At 37.1% G+C, this 27,880-nt stretch overlaps 1 protein-coding gene across 1 annotated transcript; it reads left to right on the top strand.

Moving 5' to 3' along the window:
- The first annotated feature begins 317 nt into the window (after window positions 1–317).
- On the top strand, window positions 318–27,880 carry LOC307174157 (phosphoglucomutase-like protein 5). Its single transcript, XM_079897867.1, has 11 exons — window positions 318–905; window positions 3,481–3,643; window positions 4,941–5,087; window positions 5,192–5,317; window positions 5,401–5,591; window positions 6,705–6,859; window positions 14,606–14,721; window positions 18,472–18,607; window positions 18,985–19,168; window positions 24,693–24,830; window positions 26,301–27,880. The coding sequence occupies exons 1-11, from the start codon at window positions 648–650 to the stop codon at window positions 26,388–26,390; spliced, it is 1,704 nt and encodes a 567-aa protein (XP_079753993.1). The 5' UTR covers window positions 318–647; the 3' UTR covers window positions 26,391–27,880.

Genomic DNA, 27,880 nt, shown 5'->3' on the forward strand with positions numbered 1-27,880 from the left:
CCCCGCTCGATCTCCCTTATCTGTTTTTTGGCATTGGAAACTTTGGTCAGTTTATTATTTCTCTCTCATTCCTTTCTGTCTTCGTGTTTAATGTTATTACATGTTATGAATGTTATGACATTTCTGCATTTGATCCGGTGTGCGTCAGGTGAGAACTGCTGTCCATCTTAGCGCTTCTTGTGGATCCAGTGCGCCACGGACAGTAGAAGCGTCCGATTACACAGCAGCACACTGTCACTATTCGCTCCCCCACACATCATAGGCTATTTTTGGCCAGTGCGTTAGCTCATTATATAGAGTTTTCTTCTACCCTCCCTGCCTTTTGGCAAACAAACGTGCGCGTGACAGTTCGGGAGAAGAGTGTCGGTGAGCGGAAGACCTTATCTTGGAATCTTTCTTTACCCTTTCACCCATTTATTCTGTGTTTTGTGCCACTATACCACGGTTTGTCCCGGTGCGATGAGAAGACAGCTGCTGTACACTAGTTTTCCAAAGAAGCGTCACGGGACGCGTCTCAAATAATCCACTGCGACTGAAGCGCACTGCTCGCTGCCTCCGTGAACTTCTTCTGTTGCTTTTGACGATATTTAGGACATTGTTTCACGCCTCGTTACATTTTTACGGTCTTCAAAGCGTTGCAGAAGATCATGGAGACTAACCCTATACCCATTTTGACTATCCAAACGACCCCCTTCGACGACCAGAGACCAGGGACAAATGGACTGCGAAAGAAGACAGCTGTTTTCGAAAGTAAAAAGAACTATCTTCAAAATTACATCCAAAGTGTGCTGTCCTCCATCGACTTGAGGGACCGTCAGGGATGCACTATGGTGGTGGGCAGCGATGGAAGATACTTCAGCCGGGCTGCAACTGAAGTCATCGTTCAAATGGCAGCTGCCAACGGGGTAAGGTGATGGTGGCTATACTTTTTCAAAGTCAAATAAAGATCTCACGCCTGTTTTTCTGTTTTTTTTTTTAATTATGTTTATTTATTGTCTATGATAGATTTTTAAGTCTAAAAATGCATAATTTATTTATTATTTCCCACTAAACTTGATAGATATTGTATAGTAGGCCTATAATTAAAAGTGCATTTATTCATTTATAAATATAATTAGATTAGTCTATGTAATAAAAATGCATTGTTTATTTATTTATTATGTTTTCTGATCTATATCATCAATAGGTAACATCAGTTAATTAAAGCTTATTCATTTATTTGTTTATTTATTTATAAATGTTATAGATGTTCTAGTCTATATAATAAAAATGCAATGCATTGTTTTATTTATTTATTATTTATTAGGTTGTCTGACTTATATCGACTTGTCATCAAAAAGTAACATCAGTTAGATTAATATTTATCTATTTATCTATTTATTGATATATTATAGATTCTATAATAATAATGTTTTTCTGATCTATATTATCAAAGAGGTAACATCAGTTAGATTAAAGCCAATTTATTTATTTATTGATAAATATACATTTTCTAGTCTTTATAAGAAAATGCGTTGTTTGTCTGTTTATTTATTTATTTCCTAATAAAATTTATAGATTTTGTCATCTATCTAATTAAAAAAATATATATATATAATAGGTTTTCTGATCTATATCATCAAAAAGGTATCAGTTAGATTAATGAAAGCCCTTGTATTTATTTATTTATTTATTTATTCATAGATTCTCTAGAATCAAAATGAATTTACTCATTTATTTACCATGGTCATCATTATTATCTTTGTTGTTATATTTGATTATGATCATTTCAAGTGTCTTGTTGCAAGTGTTCAATTTGTTGCATGTCTGTTGGACATGTTAGTTTTATTATTCAGTATAACATGACATGGTGTTATACTTTTGGTATCCCAAACTGAGATGCACATTTTGTTGGAAAACCCTGAAAAGCAACAGAGTATGAAAGAAAGTTTTAGAGTTAAATCTCTTTCCTGGCCTGGCCAAATGTATCCTGTCTTTATCTGTTATGCCATCCCTCCTCTGCACACTCTTCCTGGAGAGCCGCTGTTTCCCTTGTTTTGACCTCATGTTCATGTCAACCACAGGGAAACCCAGAACATATGGCCACGAGCCAAGATGCTTCATCAACTTTGTTCATCAACCTTTATGGCATATTTTATTGTGCTTCTAATGAAGAAGTAAAGTTTAGTTCAGTCGGAGCATAAAGCCTGAAGTCACTGTTTTGATGCTCTAAATACTGTTATTCCATTTATATTATACAATACAGCCATAAATCCTCCCTCCTTTAGTCTCTTTCTTTGTATCAGTGACATTCTTCCATACAAACTTGGTAGCTCTCAGAGACATGATATATAGACACTGTGTATCCAGAAGCAGCACCTTATATGGATAAGCTGTTCAAAGAGTGCTGGGAATACAGTTCACACTCACTGAGCTTCAACTAAGAGATGCATGTAAAAGCAACGGGATAAGCAAAGCATCAGTGAGGTATTTAATTAGCATATTACCAAAAAAAAGACTAGAGTCAGTGCACTTGCTCATCATTATAAATACTTGAGTGAGAGATGCCAAATACCTCACTATTAATAGAAAGTGGCTGATCTTGTAAAGCTTAATGAGTCACAAAGTTGCTGAGATGTCTGGGCTGCTGTCTTGTGAGCTAGAAAGACTGAAACAAGCAGTATCTGTCAATATTTAGAGCGATTGACAACTGAGGTTGCAATTTATGGAAGCTAGGATTGTATGTCAGGTCTGCTTTGAATCATTAGGTATTGTTAGCCTGTATTGCACGTAAAGAAGCCTGTACACGTCTGTTTAGTTTTGTCACTGAGTCAGCTCGTCAATCCCACAGGAATGAGCTACCAGACAGATGTAGTTGTTGACCTGGTATGCAGTAGTAGCCATGACTGGCGCCTCGGAAAGGGTGCAGGTTTAAAGCCCACCACATAATGTTATGATGACCCCCTGGTGAAGGTCTGGAATTAAGCAAAGAGGCTATTCAGGATCGAAAGTGCACGTTTACATTTGTCATTTCAAAAACGAATGGCTTTCGTTCTTTTGTGAAACACAAAAGAAGTTATTTTGAAAACTGTTTTTGTTCTTACAATTAAAGTCATTGGAGTCCAAAACAACATTGGACTTTCAATTTATGAAAAAAAGTTTTACATTTACTCATATACATATCATCTTTCCTCAATTAACCTAAAATAACATTTACTTAAATTGTCATATACGTTGTTTTTATAATCTACAGGGGGAAAATGCAAAAAATGTATGTACAACAGCTTCTTATAAGGGTATATATTACCACTCCAAGATACTAATATGCACATTTTAGGGCCAGTATCTAAAATATAAATACTCAATTTCTTCTGTAAACCCAAAAGTAAAAAAAAATATTGTTTTTTCCTACAGTGAGAGTCCAAACCAACATTGGACTCCATTGACTTTCAATGCATGGAAAAAACCTTTACACCACTGAAACCAAAACTTCAATTTCAGATAGGACGTCTAGTCATTGGACACAACGGGATCCTGTCCACCCCAGCAGTCTCCTGCATCATCAGGAAGATAAAAGCCAGCGGTGGGATCATTCTCACTGCAAGCCACAGTCCAGGAGGCCCAGGAGGAGACTTTGGGATCAAATTCAGTGTCGCTAATGGAGGTGAGAACATTACAAAGCATATTCAGACACCCTGCATAAGAGCACCTTCAGAATGATAATGATACTTTCAATATACAGGGTGGGCCATTTATATGGATATACCGTAATAACATGGGAATGGTTGGTGATATTAAAGTCCTGTTTGTGGCACATTAGTATATGTGATGGTCACCACCCATCTTGAGGAGTTTGCCCCCTCACATATACTAATGTGCCACAAACAGGACTTTAATATCACCAACCATTCCCATGTTATTACGGTGTATCCATATAAATGGCCCACCCTGTATTTTAATATCAGCCTAAGGGAATCGCTGTGCCAATAATGTCATGACGTCAGCTTAACGTTACCTTTTTCCAAGCTGTCATGAACAACTATTTACAGAAAACACAGTAAAATATCTTCTATGGACATGTATTGTAATTCTGTGTACCTAAATTTACCTAAACTATATAGCCTACCTTAAATTTATTTTTGTTTTTACTTACACCATTATTATAATGAGATTATTATTATTTGTATTATGCATATTACTGACTAGTGCATCTTACCATTCAAAAGTTGGGGTCTATAAGATTTTTTAATGTTTTTGCAAGAAGTCCCTTATACTCACCAAGGCTGCATTTAATCAAAAATACAGTAAAAAGTGTAATATTGTAAAATATTATTAGAAATTGTTTTGTATTTGAATATAGTTTAAATGTAATTTATTCCTGTAATGGCAAAGTTGAATTTTCAGCATCATTACTCCAGTTTTCAGTGTCACATGATTCTCTAGAAATCATTCTAATATGCTGATTTGGTGCTCAAGAAACATGATTTATTATTATCAATGTTGAAAACAGTTGTGCTGCTTAATATTTTTGTGGGAAATGATTTTTTAGAGGATTATTTGATTAATCGAAAGCTCAAAAGAGCATAATTTATTTGAAATGCAATGTTTTTATAACAATGTGATGGTCATTCTGTATTTTTTCTTCTTCTTTTTTTTTTGTCTTTACAAAAACTTACTGACCACTAAACCTTTGAATGTTAGCGTATGTTAGCAGCATTATATTCACTAAGAAATGTCAATCTCCATCTCTCTGTGAAACTTAGATAGATAGATAGATAGATAGATAGATAGATAGATAGATAGATAGATAGATAGATAGATAGATAGATAGATAGATAGATAGATAGATAGATAGATAGATAGATAGATAGATAGATAGATTCTCATTCAACTTGTTGTTGTTGTTATTTTTTAATATCTGAGATGTTTTGTTGAAATCTGCCACTGTTTCTTGTTCCCAGGGCCTTCTCCAGACACAGTGATGGAGAGGATCCATCAGGTCAGTCGCACACTAGAGGAGTACGCAATCTGCCCTGACCTCCACATCGACCTGTCACGCCTTGGTCGTCAAGACTTTGACCTTGAGAACAAGTTCAAGCCCTTCAGAGGTGAGTGGTATAAACTTACTCTAGTGTTTTCATTTACTTTTATCACAAACTTCAGGTTTACACGGATGTACTGAACATAAACATGTTCTTTCTCTGTTTTCCAGTTGAGATTGTGGATTCAGTCGAGATCTATCTAAACATGCTGCGGGGAATTTTTGACTTTGGTGCCATCAAGAGCTTGCTGACGGGTCCAAACCAGCTGAAGATACGAATAGATGCAATGAATGGAGGTAAACTTTTGTGGACAGCAAATACCTATATGCAGATTGACATCTGTATGTACTGTAGTCAATCTTCATGTCGTCTGTTTCAGTTATGGGACCATATGTCCGAAAAATCCTATGCGATGAGCTCGGGGCTCCAGCCAATTCTGCTGTTAACTGTGTCCCTCTGGAGGACTTTGGAGGCCAACACCCAAACCCTAACCCTGCTTTCGCTGCATCTCTGGTGGACTCTATGAAGGGGGGAGAGTTTGGCTTTGGGGCTGCTTTTGATGCAGATGGGGTGCTTATCTCTTATCATCTGACAAGCATTTACAAATCACTTACACAAACAGAAAAGATATGTAAAAACTTCATAAGAATAATAATCAAGAAAAGAGCAAAAGAATCAAGGCTGTTGAACAAAATTATTGCTGGATTATTTCCTACATCTTTGTCAGGGTCTTGTTTTGATTGCAGTTCTTTATTAATATCTATCTGTTTTTTATTTTATTTAACGATAATATTTATCTCGTTTATCTTTATTTATTTGATCTTCTTTGTTTTCATTCAATTTTTTTTGTGCTATCTTTATTTCTAAATATTGCAAACAAGTGAGAAACAGGAAATGCTGTTCATACTATTGAGAAAAATGCTTATACACCACTGTTCAAAAGATTGGGGTTGGTAAGAATTATTTAATGTTTTTGAAAGAAGTCTCTTATGCTCACCAAGGCTGCATTTATTTATTTGGTGCTCAATAAACATTTCTAATTATTATCAATGTTGAAAAAAGGTGTAATGTTAATATTTTTTGTCGAAACTAGTGTCAAATCAATTAATCGCAATTAAATTGCAATATTTTTTTTTTTTGTTTACATAATATATGTATGTATATATATATATGTGTGTGTGTGTGTGTGTGTGTGTGTGTGTGTGTGTGTGTGTGTGTGTATACACATTTGTTTAAAATATTATGTAAAACAAAAACTTTTATGTTAGATGCGATTAATCACGATTATTCGAACTGGCAGCACTAGTCGAAACCATGATATTTTTTCTCATTATTCTTTGATAAATAGAAAGTTCAAATGAACAGCATTTATTTGAAATATATATATTTTTTTATTAACAATGTAAAAGTCTTTACTGTGAATTTTGATCATTTTAATGCACCCTTGCACCCTTTTTAAACAAATCTTACTGTCCCCAAACTTTTAAATGCTAGTGTATGTATTCTTCATCATTTTCAAATGATACAGAAGCTGGTTATTTAATACACCAGATCAGTGAACAAGAAATTAATATCAAGTAACCTATACATTTTAGATTAAAAAAAATAAGATGATGCTTGTTCAATTAAATTGGGACAGAGCTAACTGTTGTATAATGTTGGCTATGTTTGTCTTATGTACAGGATCGTTACATGATTATGGGTCAAGATGGGTTCTTTGTGAGCCCGTCAGATTCACTGGCAGTGATGGCAGCAAACCTCTCCTGCATCCCTTACTTCAGTCAGAGAGGAATCAGAGGTTTTGCCCGCAGTATGCCAACCAGCATGGCCATCGACAGGTAAGAAAACCTTGCTAATTTACAGATTGTGAAAAATAAACCTGTTTTTATCAAAAAGCACATTCACATTCATGTAGGTGTTAAATGTTGCTGATAGGACTCGGACTCCTAACATCCCAGACAGCAACATAGTGTCGGCCCAGATCCGGCCCACATCTGGTACACCTGGATTCCACACGGCCCATCGGCCCACGGATCTGGAGAGACACTATGTTGATGTCTGGGATGCTCTTATATGATACCGCTAAAATGCCATTATTCACAGACATGCTGCAGACTATTGAAATTTAACAAGTTATCAGCAAAAGTTGCTCAAACCACTCTGTCTGATATGAATGTACTACTAAACCTTCAAAAATTTAGCAAGACTGTTATGCAGAATCTTGAATATTAATTATATACTTAACTATTAATTACAAACCGATTTGCTTGCACTTGTATTCAGTGAAACAAAGAAACTGGGTGGTTCTACTTAGTTTTAAAATAATTTCCACACGGCTTGCTTCCATTTCTTTTCTTGACTTTCACATTTGTTTGTCAAATTAAGAGACAGTGACATTATCCCTTAAAGGGATAGTTCACCCAAAAATGAAAATGCTGTCCTCATTTACTCACCCTCATGTTGTTCCAAACCTGTATGATTTCCTTTCTTCTGCTGAACACAAAAGAAGATATTTTAAAGAAGGTTGGTAATTAAACAGTTGCTGGTCCCCATTGACTTCCATAGTATTTTTTTTTCCTACTATGGAAGTCAATGGGGTCCATCAGTCGTTTGGTTACCGACTTTCTTCAAAATATCTTCTTTTGTGTTCAGCAGAAGAAAGAAAGTCATAGGTTTGGAACAACATGAGAGTGAGTAAATGAGGACAGCATTTTCATTTTTGGGTGAACTATCCCTTTAATATACTGCAGGAGTTCAGAGCTGTTTAAAGAAAAGCCAGTCAACTCTCAAAATAATTGATAAGCTGATGACCAGGGAGGAAATAATCCATCAGGATCTTTCCACTATCTCGGTTACTCTTCTTGTGCAAGACACTAAATGGTAAAAGCATTAGTGATGGGGCCAGAGGTTACAGTGTGGAGACTCACTCCCTAAGAATAACAGTGTTAGCTCAACCCTGCGCGAGCTCCTGCAGACTAAAAATAATCATGCTAAAGACCAGTCAGCTTTGAGACAGGATCTTATGCTATGAGAAATTAATAGCAATTTCATGCATTTAAGCGATATTGTTTAAATGTAAAGGCTTTTAATCAAAATTTTCTTATCCTATTCCTAGCTTATTTTGTGACTCTGTGGTGCTATCAAAACATTTCCCAGTCTGATACAGCAACAGCTCCATCAATTGTGTCAGTTGGGGGCGGAGTTACCTGTTTTGCTGACCAATGGGGAACAGGGAGTGTTCAGAAAACCTGCCTGAATACAATTCTTAACTTTTTCAGTTCTGTTTGACATTTAACATACACACTTCAGCTTTCAAATTTGTTTTAAAAATAACAAAAAACTGAAAAACTGACAAACCTAAACCGTCTTTACTGGTCCACTTCTCTTCTATGAATTAAGTTTGCAACTTTCGGCAATAACGTGAACCTGATTGAAATGAAATGGCCTTATTAAATGGATAGTTCGCTCAAAAATGACAATTCTGTCATCGTTTACTCACCCTCATGTCGTTCCAGACTTTCTTTCTTCTTTGAAAGTCAAAATATATATTCTGAGAAATGTCTCAGCGTTTTATTTTTTTATTTTCTTGTCCATACAATGGAATTCAATGGTAACCTATTACCAACGTTCTTCTAAATATATTCTGTTGTGTTTCACAGAAGAAAGAAAGACATGCAAGCTTAGAATGACATACTGTAAGGATGAGTAAATGATGACAGATTTTCATTTCTGGGTGAACTATCCCTGTAATGCTGGCAGTCAAATAGGAAGTGACGTTATTTAGTGCTACCCAATCAGTCATTAAAAACAGCCAGAAAGTGCTTATTGTGTCATAACACCAGAATTAAGTGTGATTTCCTCCCATCAGTATTGTGTTTGTTCTGTGACTCATTATTCACTTCCTGGAGGCTTTGCAAGGTTGATTCAATGTCAGGAACACACTGTCAATGAGACTTTAACTACTGGTGTGGCTAAGATAAAGAAAGAGAGGTTGAGTCTACATTTGGCCTGAGTTTGTACCTTGTTATAAAGTATAGCCATAGCTAAGCAGAGTGTTATATTTTCCATTCTGTAAGTAAGAATGGGTGCTCCCAGCCTAGAGACAGTTCTAGATTGTTTCCTTTCTCATTCTCTCTTACATTGAAGTCACCCTCCAAATTCGAGCTGTTGCCTTCCAAGGCTATAGGTGCGGTCACTTCATGTTACATTCACTTCCATTTGATCACATGTGAGCGTGGCAGCATGGAAACAGTAGGATATTTGTAAAAGTTTTGTTTTTTGCTGCATATTAAAGTTCAAGTTTGGTGCACCCGGTCCCAGATAAGTGGTGGATAATTGATGGATGGATGATCTGCAAATTTGTATGGCAAAAATATTCTGACCAATAATGGAGTAGTCTCCGACTTTTTGGCTCAATAAAAAGAACACATATACTTTAAAGGTGAGTTTTCGTCTTTATACCGACATCTAATTTTATGGATGTAGCATCACGGAAAAAACTAATGTTTTCAGTTGCGATGTCATTGTAGAAATGTGACGTACTTGATAAAAATCGTTTGAAAATTACAAACCAATCAGTCATTTTTTTGCCATGTATGCCATCACCATATCATTCTACAGCAACAGTATACAAATGATTATAAATAATAAATATATAAATTATACTTGTAAACTGAATGTAAATATCAAATTAAATAAATAAAATGCATATATGTGACCCTGGATCACAAAACCAGTCACAAGTCGCACGGGTATATTTGTGGCAAAAGCCAACAATACATTGTATGGGTCAAAATTATCGATTTTTCTTTTATGCCAAAAATCATTAGGATATTAAGTAAAGATCATGTTCCATGAAGATATTTAGTAAATTTCCTACTAAAAAAATATTTTTGTGAGTGAATGCTGCACAATCGCGAACATAAATGGACAACTTTAAAGGCGATTTTCTCAATGTTTCTTTTTTTTGCACCCTCAGATTCCAGATTTTCAAATAGTTGTATCTCGGCCAAATATTGTCCTATCCTAACAAACCAATGGAAAGCTTCTTTATTCAGCTTTCAGATGATATATAAATCCCAATTTTTTTAAAAAAGACCCATGTGACTGGTTTTGTGGTCCAGGGTCACATATTTTTATTATATTTAATTATAATTAATACATTTTAATTATTTTATTTTTATGTTGGAGCCATTAAAAATGTTGGAAGGACAACTAGAAATGACCTGATTGGCAAGCAGCAAAAATATGCAATGTTCAGTTGAGCCCTGTTTTATTAGGCTACTGATTTCTTCATCTTTTCATCATTAACAACTGTTAATAAGATAAACATACTTTTTAAATGTTCACACCATACATTTTAATTCACAACGCCACTTAGGAAAGAGAGTCAGGTCAGAAAATGAACTGACCTTATTTAGTTAGCTGTTGAAATCAACAATAATTAAGACATGTTTATATTGTGAGTCCTTAAAAGACAGATTTTGTAGTGCTGGATCTGGTGATGGAGAATAACTGTATTCTCTTTTCATGAATCTGTATCATTCTGTCCAGCTAATCTGAACTGTTTTTCTGAGGCATGCATGTCCCCTGGGGTGCGAGTTGTTGGAGCAAGGCATCTCTGCTGCTGTAAACCTTTTTAGGCGACAAGTGAGCTCAGGCTGTGGCTGTGTTTATACCATGGACCTCTCAGGAGTGTGTGTTTGTGAAGTGGCTGTGGAGCATAATCTACTGGAGCATGTGTGTGCTGTAGGTCTGGTGTGTGATTGCAGCTCTTTATATGTGCACATATGACTGTGTTTAAGGATGGAAGGATGGAAAGGAAACATCTGCCGTGTTCCCTATACACGTGGGAAGGGGAAGAGAGAATGTGTGCTATCAATTTGACCAGGATGAACTGCTGAAATACGGGGAAATCACACATGAGAAAATCCAGTCGAATTGTAACTGCAGTCCAGTGTGTTTGCTGTAACCATATTTTAAACCCATTTAATGATATAAATACATCTGTATGTAACATGCTGGGACTTTTCACTGTTTGTATCACTGCGCTTCCCTGTGTTTGCACATTCAGACAAGATGTCAGCATTAGTGGTGGGGATTTTAAGTGAATCTTTCTGCAGGCAATCATTAAATTAGTAGGTGGTGAAAAGGGGCTGTTTTTAAGAGTGAGTCATTGAGTAATTCACTGAACTAATTTGTTCAACAGCTTTGATGCATTGAGGAACAAAATTGAGCAACTCTCTTTATGAACGAATCATTGAATAATTCACTGAACCGATTCGTTCAACAACACTGATTTATTCAGGAATGAAATTAGCGACTCTCTTTATAAGTCGTTGAATTATTCACTGAACTGATTGGGGGGGGGGGTATATTTGCTTATTCCCTTTTTGGCTCAGTAAATTTTTTTGCAATTCCATTTAGTAACGCTAGTGATGGAAAAATTACATACTTGATCTAAAATTATATATGAATCTTTGAACTAATATGCATAAACAGTTCATGATTTGAATAAGCTTAATCATTAAGCATTCTTTCAGTATTTGTTTTTTAACTCTTTTGGTCATTGTCGTCTGTGTGTACTCACAAGCTTAGACTTTATAAGGTGGTAAAGTCCTTAAACTATTTGTTTATATTGTAATAAAGCAATTTCAAGCAGTATTGGTATTCAACGTTTTACTTTCAAACATGTTTTAATACACCTTGGAGTAAGGAATGTACACTCACCTAAAGGATTATTAGGAACACCTGTTCAATTTCTCATTAATGCAATTATCTAATCAACCAATCACATGACAGTTGCTTCAATGCATTTAGGGGTGTGGTCCTGGTCAAGGCAATCTCCTGAACTCCAAACTGAATGTCAGAATGGGAAAGAAAGGTGATTTAAGCCATTTTGAGCGTGGCATGGTTGTTGGTGCCAGACGGGCCGGTCTGAGTATTTCACAATCTGCTCAGTTACTGGGATTTTCACGCACAACCATTTCTAGGGTTTACAAAGAATGGTGTGAAAAGGGAAAAACATCCAGTATGCGGCAGTCCTGTGGGCGAAAATGCCTTGTTGATGCTAGAGGTCAGAGGAGAATGGGCCGACTGTTTCAAGCTGATAGAAGAGCAACTTTGACTGAAATAACCACTCGTTACAACCGAGGTATGCAGGAAATCATTTGTGAAGCCACAACACGCACAACCTTGAGGCGGATGGGCTACAACAGCAGAAGACCCCACCGGGTACCACTCATCTCCACTAAAAATAGGAAAAAGAGGCTACAATTTGCACGAGCTCACCAAAATTGTACAGTTGAAGACTGGAAAAATGTTGCCTGGTCTCGATTTCTGTTGAGACATTCAGATGGTAGAGTCAGAATTTGGCGTAAACAGAATGAGAACATGGATCCATCATGCCTTGTTACCACTGTACAGGCTGGTGGTGGTGGTGTAATGGTGTGGGGGATGTTTTCTTGGCACACTTTAGGCCCCTTAGTGCCAATTGTGCATCGTTTAAATGCCACGGCCTACCTGAGCATTGTTTCTGACCATGTCCATCCCTTTATGACCACCATGTACCCATCCTCTGATGGCTACTTCCAGCAGGATAATGCACCATGTCACAAAGCTCGAATCATTTCAAATTGGTTTCTTGAACATGACAATGAGTTCACTGTACTAAAATGGCCCCCACAGTCACCAGATCTCAACTCAATAGAGCATCTTTGGGATGTGGTGGAACGGGAGCTTCGTGCCCTGGATGTGCATCCCACAAATCTCCATCAACTGCAAGATGCTATCCTATCAATATGGGCCAACATTTCTAAAGAATGCTTTCAGCACCTTGTTGAATCAATGCCACGTAGAATTAAGGCAGTTCTGAAGGCGAAAGGGGGTCAAACACAGTATTAGAATGGTGTTCCTAATAATCCTTTAGGTGAGTGTAAATGGAAATCATTTTAGTACAACTGGGGTAGTTTACCAGCTTAATTAGACTGCCTGTCAACTCATGCTAAAATTATGTTAGTTGATAATTGAGTTTTATTGAGGTTAGGAACAGCTGCCGACTTTAAAACTCAGCCGAGCATGTTATTTTCCCTTTTTTTCATTCTTTTATAGACAGAATTGTTAAAAATCCAGTCACACCCTCATGAACACATATGCATGCAAAATATTTCCGATGCAAAATTAGAGATAGCGCTGCTTGTGTTGGCCACAAATATGAGAATAAATCATCGAAAACAAGTCAACAGGTCAAAGATTCCAGTTTGCTGTCCGTGTGCCAGGCTTTCCATTCTACTCCATGTCCCTTGAGTCAATAACACTTGTTTTCCCATATTTAGTAATTCCACCCATGAGTAAACAGCTGCATCCTAGCTCTCCTCATTTACATCGGTTCCCTGTCATCTGTCCCTTCATCTGATGGGATCTCAGCAACTCATTACCCATAATGCCAGATTGCAGTGTCTGAAAATAGTTATGACTCTAGCCATTATCCAAGATCAACAAACAGAGAAGGAGACTTGTAACTGCGTTCCTCTTCTTGTTTTCTCGATCTATTTCATTTTCATAGTCATGAATGAATATAGTTCCCTAATACAAAACTTGCTGTCTTAACAATAATGTAGTATGACAATATTTGTTCAAATGTAGGCCTAAATTTTCAGTTTCTGTGACGGCTCGCATGGAGTTTGACAGTATAAGCAAGTTAAACAGGTGTAGACTACACACCGATGATTAAAGCGCTGTTTGCTCCTCCAGGCACATGGCTGAATCTCAAAATAAATGTCAGCCAAAATGTCAGCATGGTTTCGTTCTGCTTTTTGCCTTATAAAGACACTGAATTGAGAAGACGAAATATGCAGTTTGATTAATGAATCAGTCCAAAGAACAGGTACTAAATGTACTACCAGTGAATTTGTAGAAAGCTGAATGGTGATCACTTTGCTTAAATGATCATTACATCGACATCCATCTTCTTTCATAGTCTATCATTTACATGTATTATTTTAAAATATATAATACTGTATTATTAGGTTTCCTAAAATATGATCCATGTGGTAATATGACAAAGTCTGCCTCTAAAAAAATCACATTTTCACTTTTTAGAGTGTAAAGGCCCATTCACACAAACGACGATAACTATAAAGATATAGTTTAAAAAATAGTAGAGTCCAACGTTAATAATAAAGAGGAATAATATCTTTGGAATCACTTTCAGAACAATTATTTTCCAGCTGATGAATGATAGAAACATTGACAGAATCCAAATCAGAATCCATCTTGCTTTAAAGAGCTTGATCAATTAAAGTGGAAGATGACATAGCTTAAGTGCGCATTTATTATAAACAGATTGTTATTGTCCGCTGGTGTGGACGCTAATATATTTATCGTAATACTTAGTTGACGTTCTTGGTGTGTACAGGCCTTTACATTGCAGTGCCATATAGTAATTGCACAATTTTAAAGATACATTGATAAAGAAATGATGCTGTTAGCCAATGAGATACAGTCCTTCTTTCAGATTTGATCTCATCCAAATGAACTCTGAGTAGGATTGCACTGGAGTACTCATGCTTCCTGTTTGTTTGCAGGGTTGCCAAGGCTATGAAGGTGGCGCTTTATGAAACTCCCACAGGCTGGAGATTCTTTGGAAACCTGATGGATTCTGGGAGGTGTTCGTTCTGTGGAGAGGAGAGCTTCGGAGCAGGTGGGTGCCATCAGAGTCCGTGCACTTCTCTAAGAGCATATAAAAGCCCTTCTCCGGCTTTTAGAGTTCAAAAGTCATCATGAATGTTTTGTCATAATTTATTAGCCTACTTATGTTGTTCCAAACCCCTATAATGTTATTTTTCTGTCAAACACAAAAGAAAAAATAATTTTATGTCATTGACATTTTTGGAGGGAGCTTTTTGTTAGGAAATGCTTTCTGACATTTTGACCACATCCAAAATGTAGATCTTTATCAGTGTTCCGCTATAAAAGGAAGACAGGCTGGTGAATCATCTGAAATAGTGAGAAAATGAGAGTGGTCTCTGCTGGCAAAAGCAAACTACTCCTCCTCTGCTTTTCTCACAAAAGCACACAGGGTGGGGGCACAGACGAAGGAAGTAAAGGAGTGGAAGAAAAAGTAATTGAATGGATTGTAGTGGTTTTAGTTCTCTAGTCCTCTCATGTCATATAACATGTCACACAACGCTTGAACAACCAGACACGTTCCTGCTTAATAAAGGTGTTTCTTCAACAACTTTTTTTCATGTCACAGGGGTTTGATTTTATTAAAAGTAACAAAAAGCTAACTAATAGCAACTAACTTTTTTCCCCCTTTTCTTATGTAAAGGTGACATTGAAGCATTTGGAAATGTTTTAACGTGCATGTATAATTTATATTTGCTTATTTTTTTATTATCCAGATCTTTTTACAAAGCATCGCCATGGTGTTCAAATGATTTATTTATAGATTATATTTTTTCCCCTTAACAATGCATTCAGTCTTAAAATATGAAACTTTGCCATAAAAATATTTTCATTTTAAAACTTTTTTTGCTTCTTTTCAAATTGCTTTTATCTATAGATTGTAGTTTTTTCAGAACCATATGTTCAGTATTCAAATATGAAAATTTGTCATAAAAATATTTTAAAACAATGATTATTCAAACAGATAAAAAAATGGTTTTCAATTATTTTTTTTATTTTTTTTTATTTTTATTTTTTTTGTGGGTCCCAAGGATATAGTGAAGAGCTTAAAATATGAGACATGATGTGTAAAGACAAATGAAGGTAAATAAAATTACTGTTGGCCATTTAAAACAAAGGTCCAAAATCACAATTTCCACCACAGAATGTTATCAAAACATTTTTTTGTGGAAATTACATTTTTTGGTTCAGAAAAATAGCAAACATTTCAGTGATATACAGTATGTACTGTATATGCACATATAGTTCACCCAAAACTTAAGTCATTTACTCGCCCTCATATAATTTTATTGTTTTTTTAAATATTTTTTTTATTATTATCGGCCAAAACTGCCTAGAAACTCCTATATGTGAAGGTGAGCCCCTGTCTGGTATTGAATGGTTGTGTTTTGGTTGGCAGCTGAATGTGGAATAAGCAACTGGCGCTGAATAATGTTGCTGGGCAGACAGACGCTTGGCCCTGTGGGCGGCAGGGTCGATCTGTAAAGCCTCTGGGGTTTTACACCGCCACGAAGACCTTGAGTGAGACACGAGGCATTGTCTGTAGGTGTCAAAAGAGCAGCCCGCTCATTATTCACCATGTTCTGACTTTGCTGCGGGATAGTAGTGCTGTCATGGGTCACTTGTCAGTTAAATTTTCACTAAACACTCTCTACTATGCTAGACATGCATCATTATATGGTGAGGCAGATATCTGGTACAAATTGAGTGTGTTTATGGAATATTGGCATTAAGCAAGTTTCCCTTTTGGCTGTGAACCAGGTCGTTTCTGCGTCAAGCTTATTGTTTTGTGAGCTGAAGGAAAGTTAACAGATAATAGTCGGACAAGCTGATAGATGTTGAAATCTGCTTTTTGAAATGAACTTTATTGTGTTTTATTGATTTGAAGGGTCAAAACTAATTATACAACAATGTTACATTGGCTTAAAAGCGTCTTTGGCTGTTGATGTGATATGCGGTAGGCCTGAGCATTTTTTAGTACTTCAGCATTAGTCACGCACAGAGAACAGCTGTCGGATACACTTCTTCTGACATTTGATTACATGAAATAAACCAGATCAAATAACAAAAGTCATAGAGAAGATGTCAAGCAGATGAAGAGTTGACCAGGGGAGTGAGGGCTTTCATTTTGTCAATATAATCTCTTGATTTAAATCAATCTCAGTGTAACCTCTCCGGTTCTACTCGCACCGTGACAAGCGGGATTCGAACCAGTGTTTGCAGCATGTGAGGCGGGTGCCTAACTGTCACATGTATGTTCTGTTTGGCTTTAGTTCTTGTCCCGGTGTTTTGATTTGACCTAGGCTGTGTTGGAAATCACCCCCCATTCCCTTAAGTAAGTCACTATTTGAGGGGACTGGCATTTGTAGTGGTGTCCGAAACCATAGTGGTTGTTATCGAGTGCACTCATACTCATTCAATCCCACAATGCACTGCAATTACGAATGTATAACCGATGTACACTCAACAGCTAGAGAATACCAATAATGCGTTGCGCCAAATGAATTCCTGCAACATAATCATCCATCCATTTTACAAACTGCTGGTTCAATGTGGGTCCAGCATAATGGTATAAATTCCTTTTTAATTGATTATTAAATTGTTTAATTAAGGTTTATACATGCTAGTTTCCATAGCTGCCAACTGTGCAAAAATGACACTTTGTGCCGAATTCTGACCCCTGCCTGATTATAACCCCCTAGTATAGTTAGGTTTAGGATTAGGTGTGAGGGTGTTGTTAAGATTAGGTGTGGGGTTAGAATTAGGCAATAAGGGGGTACTAATTTGGCAGGGAGACGAAATTCAGCACAGCACTGGCACACTCAGTGTCCGAATTCACTCACTCATTTTTATTCACTTTTCAAGTGGACTAGGCCTATACTTGTGGACTAATGTGGGGAATAGTGAATGAGGGTATAGGGGACGATTTAGAACACAGCTCTAGTTTTCTTTGATCTGTTTTCCTGCCACTTGTTTGTTACTATGGTTCCTGCTAAGTCCTCACCTGTTCATTGTTCTGTTGATTGCCATCAATGTGTATTTAAGCCTTCATTTTCTTCAGTCCTTTGTCTTGCGTTGATGTTGATATTGTTATACTAGTGTGTTACTCCTTTTGTTTCCATTTCCGCTTGTCTTTTGGATTATATACACAGCAAGTGTGACAGTAACAAGGACGCTAAAGACCATAGCCACTTGCGTCAGTCACTAATGCGACTCTTGAGGCCAGGGGAGTGAGGTTTACCTGCAGGAGTGATGTTTACCACCATTACACTCACCCCCCTAAACCTCACTCCCATTTGGGTCACGGCACCAACGTAACCCCTCCAGTTCTACTCACACCACTCCGAGCAGGAATCGAACTGCCGTTTCTTCCATGGGAGGCGGGTTCCCTAACAAGGAGGCTAAAGACCGCAGCCACTTATGTCAGTCTCTAGTGCGCCACACAAATATTAAGCAACTCTTTTCAACATTGATAATAATAATAATAAATGTTTTTTGAGCACAAAATCAGCATATTAGAATGATTTCTGAAGGATCATTTGACATTGAATACTGATGTGATTGTGATAGCTTTAGAATTCAGCTTTGCATCACTGGAATATATTACCTATTAAATATATTAAAATATGCAACAGTTATTTTAAATTGCAATAATATCTCACAAGATTACTATTTACTGCATTTTTATCAAGTAAATGCAACCTTTTGAACGGTAGTGTAGATGGAATATCAAAATATGTATCTCTTTATCTGTTTCTTTCAGGTTCAGACCACATCCGAGATAAAGACGGCCTGTGGTCAGTTCTGGTATGGTTGTCCATAATGGCAGTGCGTAACCTGGGAGTGGAGGGAATAGTGAGAGATCACTGGGCCAAAATGGGACGCAACTACTTCTGCAGGTGAGCTGAACCCAAATAAGCATCTTCCCAAGCGACAGTTCCTTCCCAAGCTTCATTTCTGACATCAATCTTCAGGTCTCTCGGGACATTTCAGGATATTTCTTTGTGTATACATACAGTAGTACCCACCCGCTCAATGGCTTTTCCTTTGAGACTGAGTAGGCAGTATCTCTTTATTGTGTGCCTGGATTGTTTTTCCCTTTCCCATACATGTTTCCCACATTCACCATATTTAGCTCTACTTGTAGATGTCATGTGAAAATCCTGGGAGCTCTCCAAATGGTCATGAAACAAGTGTTTATTACTGTAGGGTAACACCCATCTTTTACATTGATGTACTATAGTGTTTGTTGGATTTATTTCTTTATATCTGCCAGGTTTGACTATGAAGGAGTGGACGGCAGGGCAGCGTATTACCTCATGAGAGATTTGGAGGCTGTTATCACTGATAAAGCTTTTACCACTCAGAAGTTTTCTGTGGGCAATAATGTCTACAGTGTGGAGAAGGCTGATAATTTTGAGTACATTGACCCAGTGGATGGCAGTGTGTCAAGGAAACAGGTCAGTTCAACACCTTGAGATAACATGAGAGATGGCCTGTCAAGTTATAGTCACACTAAACTTTGAGCTTTATTTACTTCCATTCATACATGAAAGATATGAATCACTTCTTTATTTTATGTTGTTTATTTGGCAAAATACTGTGTTGCTAAATAGGTGTACAGTGCATTTTCAATGCGAGTTGAATATATCCTTGAAAGACGTCTCATACTTACCAAGGCTGCATTTATTTGATACAAATACTGTACAGTAAAAACAGAAATATTGTGAAATATTATTACAATGTAAATATAATTGTTTTCTATTTTAATATATTTTAAATGTAATTTATTCCTGTGATGCCAAAGCTGAACTTTCAGCATCATTACTCCAGTCTTCACATGATCCTTCAGAAATCAATATGCTGATTTGGTGCTCAAGAAAAATGTCTTCTTATTATCAATGTTGAAAACAGTTGTGCTTCTGAATATTTTGTGAAAGCCGCAATACTTTTTTACAGGATTTTTTGATGGAAAGTTCAAAAGAACAACATTCATATAAAATAGAAATCTTTGTAACATTATAAATGTCTTTACTGTCAATTTTAATCAATTTCATGCATCATTGCTAAATAAAAGTAATAAGTATTAGTAAAAAATCTTTCCGACCCCAAACCTTTGAACGGTAATGTAAATAAAAAAATAAAGCACGCACATACACACACACACACACATTCTTGTACATCTATCTTTATGAGGACATTCATTGACACAATGCAATCAGCCGCTTACCCTAACCTTACCAATCAGAACTAAGTGCCTAGCTCGAACCCTTACCCTAAACCTACCCTTAACCTAATTATAACCTTATCCCTAAAACCAAGACCCTTGACCCTCAAACAGGCCTTTAAAGGCTCTCAGAGAGTGAGGACCAGCCAAAATGTCCTCACTTTACTCTCTTTGTCCTCACTCCAATGGTCTAAAACTCAAACTGGTCCTCACAAAGATAGATGTTCAAGTACACACACACGCACACACACGCGCACACACACACACACACACAAATCTATGGTTTTAAATGTTGCAACTAAGTGAATTGACACATCACAACTTTATAATTTACGGTATGAGAAATGGATGTCAATTTTGAGATTTACATTTAACAGTGTTATTAAATTATGAATGTTTTTGCAAAATTAACTTTAAATGAGTATTTGATGATGGCTAAGTACATCTAAATAAAAAAAAATAAGATAAAATGTATTACAGTGATGAGATCCAAACTGCAAACACGATCATGCTTTAAACTGACTGAACAAAAGTATATGAATCTTTACAACATGTGTCTTTAATTAATTTGAAGTCAACCATCATAAAAACAAATGTGCGCATCGGTCCCATAGCGCACCTTATTCATCTGAGATAATGGGGAAGTGTCTGAGATTTTGCAGCTTAGTCGCTCGTATACAGAGCTGCCAGGGAGTTGTTGAGCATTAAGGTTTTATGTTCAGCAATTATATGCTATTTAGTGCGGCACGCGCACCGACCACCCAATGAACGTGGGCTCAAGTGGGATTCCTTGTTTGGGCATCCACATTCACACTTAGCTTCTTATGTGTGTACGGTGTACGCGGCCTGGTTGAAATGAACAATACACACGTGCCGCAGAGACTCTGTTCATATTTTAATTCAGCTGCTCTCTCTCTCACTCCTTTTTTGGAGGATGTGCTAAAGCACACGGAGGCGCACATGTGCTTGATAGTAACAGGAGAAGGATGTTTCGATGGATGCTTTATCTTTATCTGGCCTGGATTTGCTGTACTAAGATGCAGAGCCCTTGAGTGGTCTGTGTCACACACACACACGTGTAAATACTTGCGTAGCCTTGTGTTTGAAGTTTACCCAGCTGACTCACACTGTTCTGACCAGGAATGTGTGGAAACCACCTTCTCCCTCTCCAAAACAACCTCTCATATCACAAAAAAAGGATGTAGTCACAGCATCTACTAGCAGGGGCTTACTGGATGCCAAACCTTGACCTCTTGACATTAGCATTCACCCTTTGCATTTCGACACCTCATCCGCTTCTCATCTCATTTATATCCTTGCAAATCAGCATATTAGAATGATTTCTGAATGATCATGTGACACTGAAGACTGGAGTAATGATAATTCAGCTTTGCCATCATAGGAATAAATGACATTTTAAAAGATATTCAAAGAATACAGTCATACCTCATGAATTGGTGTGATTTCACACTGGTGACATGGGGTCACGGCCTGTCGTTCATTCAGTGGTCTCCCGTTGACCGAGGCGGCACAGTCACTCCAGTCATCCGCCCGGCGTCTCTACAGCTGAGTGTGTATTATTACAACAGACATTCCTCCCAGTGCCGGATTGTGTCAGCTGTCCCGGTCCTCTTCTCTCCTGGTCAGTGGGGGGGCCACCAAAGAGAAACTCAGCTGTCGGAGACCATGACATACGCAGATACACACACCAACATAGATATTACATCTATAACAGTGGTTCTGGTTTCGCTTTAGGATTTTATATTGGACATCAGCATTGGACGTACTTAAAATGAAAATGTATTAATTTTTAATAATAAAAAAATCTATCTATCTATCTATCTATCTATCTATCTATCTATCTATCTATCTATCTGTCTGTCTGTCTGTCTGACTCTCTGTCTGTCTGTCTGTCTGTCTGTCTGTCTGTCTGGCACTCTGTCTGTATGTCTGACTGACTCTCTGTCTGTCTGTCTGTCTGACTGTCTGTCTGACTGTCTGTCTGACTGACTGTCTGTCTGACTGTCTGTCTGTCTGTCTGTCTGTCTGTATGTCTGACTGACTCTCTGTCTGTCTGTCTGTCTGTCTGACTGACTCTCTGTCTGTCTGTCTGTCTGTCTGTCTGACTGTCTGTCTGTCTGTCTGACTCTCTGTCTGTATGTCTGACTGACTCTGTCTGTCTGTCTGTCTGTCTGTCTGTCTGTCTGTCTGACTGACTCTCTGTCTGTCTGTCTGTCTGTCTGACTGACTCTCTGTCTGTCTGTATGTCTGACTGACTCTCTGTCTGTCTGTCTGTCTGTCTGACTCTGTCTGTATGTCTGACTGACTCTCTGTCTGTCTGTCTGTCTGACTGTCTGATTCTCTGTCTGTATGTCTGACTGACTCTCTGTCTGTCTGTCTGTCTGTCTGTCTGTATGTCTGACTGACTCTCTGTCTGTCTGTCTGTCTGTCTGCCTGTCTGTCTGTCTGTCTGTCTGTCTGACTGTCTGTCTGTCTGTCTCTCTGTCTGTCTGTCTGACTGACTGTCTGTCTGTCTGACTGACTGTCTGTCTGTCTGTCTGACTGACTGTCTGTCTGTCTGTCTGACTGTCTGTCTGTATGTCTGACTGACTCTCTGTCTGTCTGTCTGTCTGTCTGTCTGTCTGTCTGTCTGACTGACTCTCTGTCTGTCTGTCTGTCTGTCTGTCTGTCTGTCTGTCTGTCTGTCTGTCTGCCTGACTGTCTGTCTGTCTGTCTGTCTGTCTTACATGATTTTTGAGGCTGAGTGCATATCTGTCGCCTCTTTCCAGAGCCGGACAGTAACTGAGTACATTTACTTGAGTACAGTACTTAAGTACAATTTTGAGGGATCTGTACTTTACTCGAGTATCATTTTTGGGGAGTACTCATGACTTTACTCAAGTACATTTGAGAGGCAAATATTGTACTCTTTACTCCACTACATTTCTATCCATAACTGTGAGTACCCGTTACTTCTTCTAAAAAAAAGAAAAGAAAAAAGAAAAGAAAAAATAAACATCTCCGAAACCCTCTCAAATGTGATTGGATTGTGCAGGCGCCACTGATTGGGACAGCCTATCAGCAATCACATTCAGCTTTCCGCCAAAGTCAACTCCAAGGTCAGATTTAGATAAGAGACGAAACCACGGACGAAACAATGGATGAAGACGCAGCAGGTCCATCCTGGGAGCGAATATTTTTTTTCCCAGGATGGTAGAGAAAGACTCATGAATTTTCATTAGGGAAGTCATCCCTGATTGGTCTTAACCCCAGTGACGGGTAGGTTTAGGGGTGGGGTTAGGGGTAGGGTCATCAGACCAATCAGGGATGACTTGCCTAATGAATATTCATGAGTCTTCCCCTACCATCCTGGGAAAAAAAATATCGCATCCCGGGAGTGTGCCAAGCCGTGGCCCCACCTCGCCAGACTATTTCAATTTTCTGAACAAGTTAATGATAGTTTTCACTTCAAGTGTTTGCTGTGTTTACCAATGTAAGCACTGTGGCAGTAGTAATGCAATATTTAGAAAATGTACTCTTGTACTCTTGATACTCAAGTACTTTTAAAAACAAGTACTTTAGTACTTTTACTTAAGTAGACATCTGACTGTAGTACTTTTACTTGTACTTGAGTAAAATTTAGCAAGGGGTATCTGTACTTTTACTCAAGTAATGAAGCTGTGTACTCTGTCCGCCTCTGCCTCTTTCTAATTTGGTTGCTTACTGCTTTCAAATGGCAGATTATTTTCTGCAAAATACTGTGTGACTGGATGAACAGCATTTGACATTAACAAAAAATATGTTTTTTTCTCTTCTTTTTATTTAAAGAGCTCTATTGTGGTCAAGGGAGAAACTTTGTACAAGCCACACTTGTTTTTTTGTTTTTACTTTTCACCTAACAAGAACTGTGTAGTTATTGTTATTTTTTTTTTAGTTATTGTTACATGTCACTCATCCACTGCTGAGCAGTTGTCCAATTGGATCTTGCTCGGAAAATAGTTTTTCCTGTCATCTAGTGGACATTATTATGAACTACAAGTGTTGCTGTTTGGGAAATCCAAATAGTAGAGTTTATACTTTCATAAAATTACATTTTATAAGAGTTGCTAAGGAATGTGAATGTGCAATGTTGAATGTTTGACATATTTTCACATACAGTTTTATTTGTGCTTCACAATGCTTTTTGAAATGACATTGTGGTATAGCGTACTTGTCAGTGTTGGGTAAGTCACTCTAAAAATGTAATTAATTTCTAGTTATTAATGACATCTTCAACAGTGTAATTGGTTGAATTAGATAACTACTCTCTCAAATGTACTGAATTACTTATTACTAATTACTTTCTAAATCAACCTCGACCAGTTGAACAAAAAAAAGGGTAGACATGAAACTGCTCTTTTTAATTCTATCAAATAACTAACGTAAAATTGCATAAATTATTCTTGAACTGACCAAAGTATTTAAAAGGAGAAGGTTACATTAGAAACATACATTTTAACATTAGACGGTAAATACTGATTAAATCCAATATAGAATTGTTTTAGTCTATACAGTATTTAATGCAGTTACGTACATCAGAAGACAAAATTAAGAGTAATCCCTTTACTTTTCAAGGAAAATTAATTCAATTACAGTAATGAATCACTTAGTAATGCATTACACCCGACACTACTAGTTAATGAAAAAAAAAGCAACTTTATGATTAATCAGAATTGTTAGCACTAATATGCATTTCTATTTCTGCACTTGTCCTGCAGGGCCTAAGGATCACCTTCACAGACTCGTCCCGAATCATCTTCCGGCTCAGTGGTTCTGGGGCCGGAACAGGGGTCACCATCCGCATCTACGCTGAGAGCTACGAGAGAGACCCAGAGAGACACAGCAGAGAGACTCAGGTGAAGACTTCACTCGAGTTTAACACAGCATCACTGGTGTGAAAGCTCAGCAGGAGTGATTTGTGCTTATGAACCTGTGCACTGCCAAAGTGCTTCGGAAGAAATAAAAAAAGCTTAGTTACAGTTTAGTTATGCAATGATAACAAAAGCCTAAACAAACATAACACTTAATAGGTAAGTTTATGAGAAACCTTCCATGTGCAATATTTATTAATCATAATGTGCTTCATTGCTGCCATAACATCATACAAATCTGTTATTGAATTTTTTTGCCACATATCAGTTATTGATAAGTTAAAATTTGTTTTGTTTTGCTTGTATACAAGTGATATGTCATCTACTGTATGTGGAAACAGGTCATTTATTATCCTCATTTGACCAGAAAGAAGGGGTTAGAGAGATCGAATCCATATATGGAGCGGTTAAGCAAATAGAGCGGTTTGGCCCGACAGCGGAAAAGAGGCTATTTATCGAACTGTTTCAGACACTGTGAGAAAAGATGTGATGCTCCAATGTATATTATGAGAATATTAAATTGTTTTTTTTTTTACATTGAATGCATGTAAACCTGTAGGTTACCTCCCAAACAAAATTAGGAACCTTTAAAATAGCATAATAGGGCACTTTAAAGAAACATTCCAAGTTCAGTTCAGTTCAGTCGACAGCATTTTTGGCATAAAAATGATTTTGACTCATCCCTCGTTTTCTTAAAGCAGAAATCAAGGTTACAGTGACGCACTTACAATGGAAGTGAATGGGTCCAAATTGTGTACGTTTTAAAAGCATAAAAGTGAAGCTTATACTTTTATAAAAGTACTCATGTATTTTTCTGTTAAACTTGTGTATTGTTTGAGCTGTAAATCTATATAAACCATTTTTACAGTAGTTTTAGAGGTTTAGGTGTTATGTTGTCATGGCAGTAAAGTTGTAAAATTGAATGTAACTTTACAGAGAAAAAGTTATTAAGAATCTCTTTCACACTAAAATCATGTTAACATGCATAATGTTCAAGTCTTCTGGCTGCGTCATTTAAGGTGACGTTTATTAAGTCAACAAAGCAATAAAGCAATTTTTTGCTTTTATTAAGAAAAACAAAATTATTTTTGTCATTACTTACTCAGCCTCATGTTGTTCCAAACCTGTATGCGTTTCTTTCTTCTGTTGAACACAAAAGAAGATGTTTAAAAAAATGTTGGTAACCTGAAAATTTAAGGCACCCATTGACTTTCATAGTAAAATACTATGGAAGTCAATGGGGCCCATCAACTGTTTGGTTACCAAAATTCTTTAAAATATCTTATATTGTGATCAACAGAAAAAAAAAACACTGGAACAACATGAGGGTGAGTAAATGATAACAATTTTTATTTTTGGGTGAACTATCCCTTTAATGCAGTTTAATGCAGCCACTGCATTAAATGTGTCTCATGATACTGGCAGTCTAACAAGCCCTTCCTTTGACCGTTGTAGGTTGTGCTGGGTCCTCTCATTGCCATTGCTCTAAAAATCTCCAACATCCACGAACGAACTGGAAGCCGAGGCCCCAGTGTGATCACCTGAGACCAATCCAGCAGCACACACACCAGGGGCCAAATTCACTTTCCTCACTCACGTCTGATCCGTCTTCATTTGTGCCTTTTACCCTAAACACCACAAAGAATGTGCCAACTCTTCGTTTTGCTGCTCTTTTACCATTTCTCACCTTTTCCTTTCTCCTCTCTCGTTTGTCTTTACAAGGGCCCCTGTGAGGTTTTCTCTTCTTTTGCACATTTATAAACTCATGCAAACCACACACACACACACACAAAAAAAAAAAAAATATCCAAAGGGAGCAAAGCGTTTTCTTCATGCTCACGCAAAGACTCCTTTACTGTTTAATTCAACAAGAATGAGGTTAGAAACAGAACATATATAGACCACTTTGTGTTTTGAATCAGCTGCATGGGGTCTAAAACTTAAAACCTGTTTGCCTGTATGCCTTTGTTTACAATGTAGCTGTTACAAAGAAAAGTAGGCCTATTCAATGCAATCGATGAAACGAGGGAGCAATGCTGTTCAGTACTTATTTCTATGGAATTCACGTTAGAAACACAACATCATAATCTGTTCAACAGCTAGAGGGACCTCATTTATAAAATGTTACATTTGATCAAGTTCATTTCTAAAATGTGAGTATCCTACGTGTGATTCAGAGAACGTACGCCTCTGTTCCAGATGTGAAATCTAGAAAAATCTAGAAAATGCCCCCTAATTAATGTTATTTGCAACAGTCTGTGTCCAAATCCTTTACTTGAGAACGGTAAACTGCAAGAATTGCTTAGATTTCCAAATATTTGCAGTACTCTGACTTCGCCACAAGACAATTTTTATAAATCTGAACATTGCAGTGGATTTTTGCACGTTTTATAAATGAGGCCCTTTATGTCCAACAATGAACCACTAAAATAATAAACATAAAGATTGTCTTGAAGAACGGTCGTGCTATAATTTTACGTTCAATCTTGTAATCTGCTAACACTGGTTTTGGTTTGCAATTTTCTGACCACTTTCCGAAATGTCCGCCAGATTAACTTTGTGGCGTGAATCAAAGTAAGAAATGTTTTAAAGGAACGTTTGGCTATGATTTGGTCCGCTTAAATTATGCTTAGTAGTTATTTTGTTGAGCTTTCATTTTTAAAATCCTGCATGAATCAGTTTGTGTTTAGTGTCAGATGGATTATGTGCATTCCATTGTGTGATGAGAAACATGCCTCTAAGTTTATTATTATTTGTATTGTTATTATTACATAACATTTCAAATTTTTTTTTTTTTTTTGAGCCAGAACATTTATCAGTGTTTAAGATATTTGTGAGGATTTAAAAATGTTGTTGATCCTAAAAGTGCAAGTCCCTTAAACCCTTTACAAATTACTCCAAGGTGAAAACAAATGCTCCCTTTTAAATGCTATTTTGATGGAGGATAGAAAAAAAGTTAATAACTACAATGGCATTAGCTGTAATTAATTTTGTATCCTAAAACGTGCATAAATAAACTTCATCTTTTGTGTGTC

Source organism: Squalius cephalus, assembly GCF_949319135.1.
Source record: "Squalius cephalus genome assembly, chromosome: 16".
In the NCBI taxonomy this organism is placed as follows: domain Eukaryota; kingdom Metazoa; phylum Chordata; class Actinopteri; order Cypriniformes; family Leuciscidae; genus Squalius; species Squalius cephalus.

Bases quoted from the DNA above. Each gene is read 5' to 3' on its own strand.
- LOC307174157 (XM_079897867.1), top strand. From the start codon at position 648: ATGGAGACTAACCCTATACCCATTTTGACTATCCAAACGACCCCCTTC. The intron at 5,592-6,704 runs GTGCTTATCTCT...TCTTATGTACAG, and splicing joins CTGCTTTTGATGCAGATGGG to GATCGTTACATGATTATGGG. The intron at 19,169-24,692 runs GTCAGTTCAACA...CTTGTCCTGCAG, and splicing joins GCAGTGTGTCAAGGAAACAG to GGCCTAAGGATCACCTTCAC.